Source organism: Dipodomys ordii, unplaced genomic scaffold, assembly GCF_000151885.1.
Source record: "Dipodomys ordii isolate 6190 unplaced genomic scaffold, Dord_2.0 Scaffold1, whole genome shotgun sequence".
NCBI classification, from domain to species: Eukaryota; Metazoa; Chordata; class Mammalia; order Rodentia; family Heteromyidae; genus Dipodomys; species Dipodomys ordii.
In genome coordinates, this window is record NW_012267217.1 from 27,986,788 (window position 1) to 27,994,834 (window position 8,047).

Here is an 8,047-nt window from a genome sequence, read left to right on the forward strand (position 1 = left end):
AAAAAAAAAAAAAAAAAAGGCTAGGAGAAGCCAGGAATTAGTGGCTTATGCCCTGTAATCCTAGTGACCCAGCAGCTCAGGAACATTACCCAGGATTTAGTTCATGTCCTAGTACCAGCAAAAACTAAAATCTTTATAGAAACTTAAGTACATTGTAAATTTAAGAACTTAGGCAGTGTGTGTGTATATACATACATATATATATATATATATAAATACATAAGTGTGTATATATACATATGTGTGTATACTGTATAAGCGAATACATACATACATTAATCTCACTTTGTTGCCCAGGCTGATCTTAAACTCAATCCTCCAGCCTCCCCAGTAGGAGGTTGGTGTCACTGTACTGGCATTTTGTTTCATTTTTATGAATGGGTATTAAGGTGAATTATTTAGTACCTTTAAGTTCCCTTTTACATTTTCCCATCAATAATGGCTAAACGCTATCCATCAATCCTCCTTAAAGTACTTGACATCTTTTAGGGAATGGAGAGTCAAAGTCAGTCGGGGTCTATTTCTTGTTGGTGTAGAGAATAGGCCCTATTCAAGAGTCTTTGCCCTTGCTCTCTGTCACTGTGACATCAGGATTTTCAGATCTTGTTTGATCCAGGGGTAGTTTGTTGGTTTTTTTTGGAGTATATCCTTTGGAGATCATAATCAGTGGTAGTTGTGTTTAAGGAAGATAAACACAGAGAACAAGAAGTTAGGACCAGCTGGGAAGGTAGCTCAGTGGTAGAGCGTTTGCCTTGCATGCATGAGGCCCTGGGTTCAATTCCTCAGCACCATATAAGCAGAAAAGGCCAGAAGTGGTACTGTGGCTCAAGTGATAGAATCCTAGCCGTGAGCTAAAGAGCTGAGGGACAGTGCCCAGGTCAAGAGTTCAGGCCTCACAACCAACAAAAAGAAAGAAAAAAAGAAAAGAAAAAGGGGGAAGTAAGTATAGGCACCAGAGGTAAGGGAAGCAAAAAATAAAAATAAAGTTAGGACCAGTGAGACAGCAGTAGTAAATTCAACAGAAGAGTATGATTTCCCAGGCAGGTGATTTTATTTTATTTATTTTGTGACAGTACTGGGACTTGAACTCAGAGCCTAGACACTGCCCCTGATCTTTTGTGCTCAAGGCTTTTGCTCTACCACTTTGATCCACAGCTCCACTTTCCACTTTTTACTAGTTAATTAGAGATACAAGTCTCACAGAAGTCGGCCACTGTTGGCTCATGCTTGTAATGCTAGCTACTCAGGAGGCAGAGATACAAGGATGAGATACAAGGATCATGGTTCAAAGCCAGCCCAGGCCGGCACCAGTGGCTCACGCCTGTAATCCTAGCTACTCAGGAGGCTGAGATCTGAGGATCGAGGTTCAAAGCCAGCCCGGGCAGGAAAGTACATGAAACTCTTATCTCCAATAAACCACTAGAAAACCAGAAGTGGCGCTCGCCTTGAGCTGAAGAGCTGAGGGACAGCACTCAGGCCCAGAATTCAAGCCCCATGACTGACAAAAAAAAAAACAAAGCCAGCCCAGGCAGGAAAAATAAGAAGTTGAGCTATTGCTCAAAGTGGTAGAGCACTAGCTTTGAACAAAGAAGCTCAGGGGACAGCACCCAGCCCCTGAGTTCAAGTCCCATTACTAAAAGTCTCATGGACTTTCTTGCCGTGCCTGCTTCAACCCATGATCCTTACAACTCTGCATCCACCACAGATGCAGATGATAATGAGGAATGAGTAAAACATTATTGTTTTCTGTCCCCATATGAATTCAGAGGACCAAGATGACAGGAGAGTCCCTGAGTTCATAGTACAGTCAAGATATTGCATTGATCTGGGCTCACCTACATTTGCTGAATTATCTGAAATGTGAACATATTTGACTATAATTATGGCATACATCTGGCCCTGTATCCCAGAATATTGAGGGCCATTCGTTTTGAAGTATTGCCTATCTCAGAGAAATAGTTCTAGTACTTGAAGCTATGGTTTTCCTTGAGTTTATGTTCATTTCCCAAAAAATCTGCTGTGAAAGTCAAAGTATGTGCATGGGCGCGTGCACACCGTTAATGGAACTTGAACTTAGAGCCTGGGCATGGTCTGTTAGCTTTTTCACACAAGACTGGCATCTACCATTTGAGCCACAGCTCTACTTCTGGCTTTTTGGTAGCTAATTGGAAATAAGAGTTTCACAAACTTTCCTGACGGATTAGCTTCAAATCAGGAACCTCAGACCTCAGTCTCCAAAGTTACAGGCATGAGCCACCAAGTGTCAGGTGAAAGTAGAAGTTTTGACAGATACATTGGGGCCTGAGAGAAAGTCATTGGAGAAATTCCCTTAAAGCCTTTGAGTTAGAATGCAAACGTCATCCAGAGCTCAGATGATATAATAACCAGCATGTGTGAGACCCTGATTGTTGTTGTTGTTGTGTTGGGGGTTTTTTGGTGCTGAGGAATGATCTTAGGGCCTACACTTGCTAGGCAAGAGTTCTTTCACTGAGCTAAATCCCCGACCCTGAGACCCTGGGTTTGGATTTCCAGTGCCATACATAAGCATATACTAAAAAGTAATCCGAAATTAGATGCAGCAAGGTCATATAGCAGAAAATCAAGCAGGGAAGAGGGGCAAGACAATAGGGTTATCAGGTACAAAATGTTAAAATAGAAAACATTATGAGTCCAGGCATCAGTGGCTCGTGCCTATAATCCTAGCTATATAGGATGCTGAAATCTGAAGATTGTGTTTCAGAGCGAGACCAGGCAGGAAAGTGAGTAAGACTCTAGTTAACTATCAAAAAGTTGGAAGTAGAACTGTATGTGGCTCAAGTGATAGAATGCTAACCTTGAGCAAAAATGCTAAGGTGAGCACGAAGTTCTTAAGTTCAAGAACCATATGGCACATACATACATACAAAATTCTAGGTTCTTGGGAGACAGAATGGATTTTAAGTTCAGACTGGTAAGTAAAAGTTTTTGAGATTTCCTTCTCAACCTCATAGCTGACACAGTGGTGTCTGTCTGACATGCCAAACTACATTGGTAAATCATGATGCCAAGCCAGTCTGAGCAGAAAGTCTGCAAGATTTGGTTTCCAGTTCTGACACAGTTATATAGGCTTGTGATCCCAGTTAAGTTGGGAATTCTAAAAGTTAAGCAGATCATAGCCCATGCCAGCAAAGCACCAGTGGCTCATGCCTGTAATCCTAGCTACTCAGGAGGCTGAGATCTGAGGATTGCGTTTCAAGCCCCCTGAGATTCTTATCTCCAAATAACCACTCAACAGCCAGAAGAAGAGCTCTGGCTCCAGGTGATAGAGTGCTAATCTTTAGCAAAAAGAACCCAGGGACAGTGGCCAGGTCATGAGTTCAAGCTCCACAACTGACAAGCAAAACAAAACCATGAGATCCACAAAATAGAAATAATCCTTTGTTTTTGTTGTTGGATTTGGATTTGGGGGGGGGGTGTATTTTTTTTTGTCAGTCCTGGGGCTTGAACTTGGGGCCTGGGCACAGTCCCTCAGCTCTTCAGCTCAAGACTAGCACTCTACCACTTGAGCCACAGCACCACTTCTGGTTTTCTGATGGTTAATTGGAGATTGGAGTCTCAAACACTTTCCTGTCCAGGCTGGCTTTGAACTATGATCCTCAGATCTCAGCCTCCTGAGTAGCTAGGATTACAGGTGTGAAACACCAGCACCCAGCTTTTTTTTTTGTATTCTTAAGGAGGGGGGAAAGGTGCATAAAAATGGAGAAAAGAAGGGTAACATGCAGTTAGAATATTCAATATACACTATGTAAAAAAACTATGGAATTTGTGGGCAGGCACAAGAGGGGAAAAATGGAGATGGAAGAAAGCAAAGGAAGGAGTGACATGGTCCTTATACTCATTACCTGATTTATGGAATTGCAATCCCTATAACAAAAAATGATGAAGGATTTAACACTCCAAAAAAGTACATATATATTCTATGAGAAATGCTTGGAGACATGGCTCAGCAGCTTTTATTTGAGATCATTAGTCTCTTGCTACATGCAGTATAGATGAACCTGAGTAGCCAGGATTAGAAGAGACGTAAGCTACTTGCTCCTGGTCTTTTTTTTTTTTTTTCTCCTGTCCTGGGGCTTGAACCCATTGCTTGGGTGCTGTCCCTGAACCTCTTTGTGTTCAAGGCTAGTGTTCTACCACTTGAGCCACAGCACCACTTGCGGCTTTTTCTGAGTAATTTTTTGGAGATAAGAACCTCATGGACCTTCCTGCCTGGGCTGGCTTTGAACTGTAGTCCTCACTCAGATCTCAGCCTCCTGAGTAGCTGGGATTATTGGCATGAGCCACTGGCAACTGGCAGCTCTAATCTTTTTTCATGTGTATGCATGCTGGTACTGGGGCTTGAACTTAAAGCCTAGATGCTGTCCTTAAGCTTTTTTACTACTTAAGGCTAGCACTCTACCACTTGAGCCACAACTTCACTTGTGGCATTTTGCTTGTTAATTGGAAATAATAGTCTCCTGTAGTTTCCTGAGTAGACTGGCTTCAAACCAGGATCCTCAGCTCTTAGCTCCCTAAGTAGCTAGGGATTGATTACATGCTTGAGCCACCAGCACCTACTACAAGATGTGCCAATCTGTCATTTTTAAAAGAGGACTGGGAATGTGACTCAGTGGTAGAGTGATTGCCTACTATGCATGAAGCCCTAGGTTTGATTTCTCAGTAACACATAAACAAAAAGCCAGAAGAGGCACTGTCACTCAAGAGGTAGAGTGCTAGCCTTGAGCAAAAGAAGCTCAGCAACAGTGCCCAGGCCCTGAATTCAAGCCCCAGTACAGGCAAAAAACAGCAACAACAAACTTTTTGTTCATTCTGATTTGATTTAAACTGTAAAAAAATAATTTGACAATGCACAACAAGAAAGGTACTCATTACCTTACTGCTGTAACTGTAACCCCTCTGTACAGCATCTTTCCAAGAAAATAGAAAAGAATTTGAAGCTCTGGCAGAAGTTAGAAACAATAGATGACACTTTGAAGTGAATATGATGCTATTTGTAGTATTATATTTTACATTACATTTCTTAAACTATTTTTTGTATTTTTCTTTATTGGTACTGGGGATCAAACCCAGGAACTCAGAGCTGAGATTATGGTTATAAACCCTAGCAGGGCGCTGGTGACTCACGCTGGTGACTTGAACTCTGGGCCTGAGCACTATCCCTCAGCTCTTCAGCCCAAGGCGAGCACTCTACCACTTGAGCTACAGCGCCACTTCTGGTTTTCTGGTGGTTTATTGGAGATAGGAGTCTCACAGTCTTTCCTGCCCAGACTGGCTTTGAACCTCGATTCTCAGATCTCAGCATCCTGAGTAGCTAGGATTACAGGCGTGAGCCACCAGCGCCTGGCTAACACTTAACTTCTTTTTGTTGTAGTGCTCAGTTGTGTGTTGCTAAGTAAGCACTGAACTACTTAGCTACAATCTTAGCCTGCCGTATCTTAGTTTTCTCGGATATAAATTACAATTCACTAGTGTTAATAGGCAATAAATAAGATAATGCTGTGCAAGTGCATTGCTACTGAGCAACATCCCAGCCCATATTAATTTATTTTTCGTGCTGATATTAGGGCTTGAACCCAGGATCTCATGCTTTCTTGATTTTTTTTTTTTTTGCTCAAGGCTAGCACTTTATACCACTTGAGCCGCAGTACTACTTCCAGCTTTTTTGTTGTTAGTGGTGATGGTAGTGATTGTCATGGGGCTTGAACTTGGCCTGGGCACTTCTTCACCTCAACGCAAGCACTCTACCACTTGAGCCACAGTGCCACTTTTGGTTTTCTGGTGGTTAATTGGAGATAAGAATCTCATGGACTTTTCTACCCGGGCTGGCTTTGAACCATGATCCTCAGATCTCAGCCTCTTGAGTTGCTAGGATTACAGGTGTGGGCCACCGGTGCCCAGCCACTTCCAGATTTTTAATGGTTAATGGAAGATAAGAACCTCATAGACTTTCCTGCCCAACTGGCTTTGAACTATAATTCTCAGATCTCCACCTCCTGAGTAGCTAGAATTATAAAATGTGAGTTATCAGTGTCTGCTTATCTAAAGCATTTTGAATGAAAAGTGTAATGTTACAGTTTTCTCAAAATACTCAAAGCAGAAAAATTGTTAGTTTAGAGTGATGAAGATGTGGAAGGAAGTTATGAGGTAAAAGCAGTAAAATAGTGTCAGTTGGTACATATATGGATCTTACGTGTAAAAGTTTCTCAACATCTCCATTTTACATTTTTCATAATGCTCATGAAGTAAGTAGATAGCATACACTACCAGTATTCCTCAAATGTTCTAGATAGCTATTCTTTCACTACAGTTATCTATTTATTTGCATTATCCTTTGCTTCATTTTATAAATGAATAACTTTTCCTATTAGGAAGAAAAAGTTTAATGTTTTGAGTGTGCCGTCTAACAATTTACTAAATTCAGAGATAATGTTTTTTGTTTTTTTATTGTTTATTTTGGGGGGGTCCGGTCATGGGGCCTGAACTCTGGGCCTGGGCGCTGTCCCTCAGCTCTTCAGCTCAAGGCTAGCACTCTACCACTTGAGCCACAGCGCCACTTCCGGCTTTTTTCTTTTTGCTTACGTGGTGCTGGGGAATCGAACCAAGGGCCTAAGGCGTGCAAGGCAAGTGCTCTACCACTGAGCCACCTTCCCAGCCCCAGAGATAATGTTTTAAATCTAAGAAGCTCAACTAGCTAGTGGCCATCACATTTCACAGTTCTAGGGGCCATTTATTAGTGGCACATAGAAATATATGATGCCTTAGAATGCAAAGTGCTTATGTTTCTTTGATTATAAGACTGGCTGGCTGCTTCATCTCTGGATTCTTTTCTTTCTTTCTTTCTTTCTTTTGTCAGTAGTGGGGCTTGAACTCTGGGCCTGAGCACTGTCCCTCAGCTCTTTAGCTCAAGGCTAGCATTCTACCACTTGAGCCACAGTACCACTTCCAGTTTTTGATAGTTTATTGGAGATAAGAGACCCATAGACTTTCCTACCTGGGCTAGCTTTTTGCCGGGAACCTCAAATGGCATCCTCCTGAGTAGCTGGGATTACATGTGTGAGCCACCAGTGCTGTCTCTAGATTCTTAAAACCTTAAAATTTAAAACATATTCCCAATGTGTATTTGTATTCTATAACTTTTTCTTGTGTTTAATTTTTAAGATTCTTGGATCTCCCAGTCAGCATCATTTCCTCGAAATCAGAAACAACCAGGAATGGATTCCTTATCACCAGTGGCCTTACTTCCTAAACAGAATTTCCAAACTACAGCCCAACAACAACTTAAACCAGCTAAAATCACTTGTGCAAACTGCAAAGAGCCTTTACAGAAGGGACAGACAGCTTATCAACGAAAAGGATCTCCTCACCTTTTTTGTTGTACTACCTGCCTTTCTTCTTTCTCACGTAGACGTACTCGAAGGACACGGAATATAATATGTAAAAAGTAAGCAGTACTTTTCAATGTTTCTTTGTTTCACTGAAAACTAATAGTGAGCTTGAAGGATTCATGAATAGAATTGTTTTAGGGATGTTTTCAAGCCAAGTGTCAGGGCACGCCTGTAATCCTCCCTTCTTGGGATGCTGAGATCTGAGGATTCTGACTCAAAGCCAGTTTGGGCAGGAAAATCTATGAGACTCTTATCTCCTGCTAACCATCAAAAAGCCAGCAGTGGGCTGGGAAGGTGGCTCAGTGGTAGAGTGCTTGCTTCATATGCCTGAGGCCCTGAGTTCGATTCCTCAGCACCACATAAACAGAAAAGGCCAGAAGTGGCACTGTGGCTCAAGTGGTAGAGTGATAGCCTTGAGCTAAAGAGCTCAGGGACAGCGCCCAGGCCTAGAGTTCGTCTCACAACCCAAAAAAAGAAAGCAGTGGAGCTATGGCTTCAGTGCTAGACTGGTATCCTTGAGTAAAAAAGCTAAGACTAGCCGGGCGCTGGTGGCTCATGCCTGTAATCCTAGCTACTCAAGATCTGAGGATCTCGGTTCAAAGCCAGCCCGGGCAGGAGAGACC

At 42.3% G+C, this 8,047-nt stretch overlaps 1 protein-coding gene across 1 annotated transcript in view; it reads left to right on the forward strand.

Annotated features, from left to right (window-relative positions):
• Positions 1-8,047, forward strand: part of Zmym5 (zinc finger, MYM-type 5) — a 35,755-nt gene that overhangs the window by 21,901 nt on the left and 5,807 nt on the right. Inside the window, exon 5 of the mRNA XM_013012162.1 lies at positions 7,198-7,480. Coding sequence (XP_012867616.1) covers positions 7,198-7,480 — 283 coding nt within the window. The remainder of the gene's footprint in view (positions 1-7,197; positions 7,481-8,047) is intronic.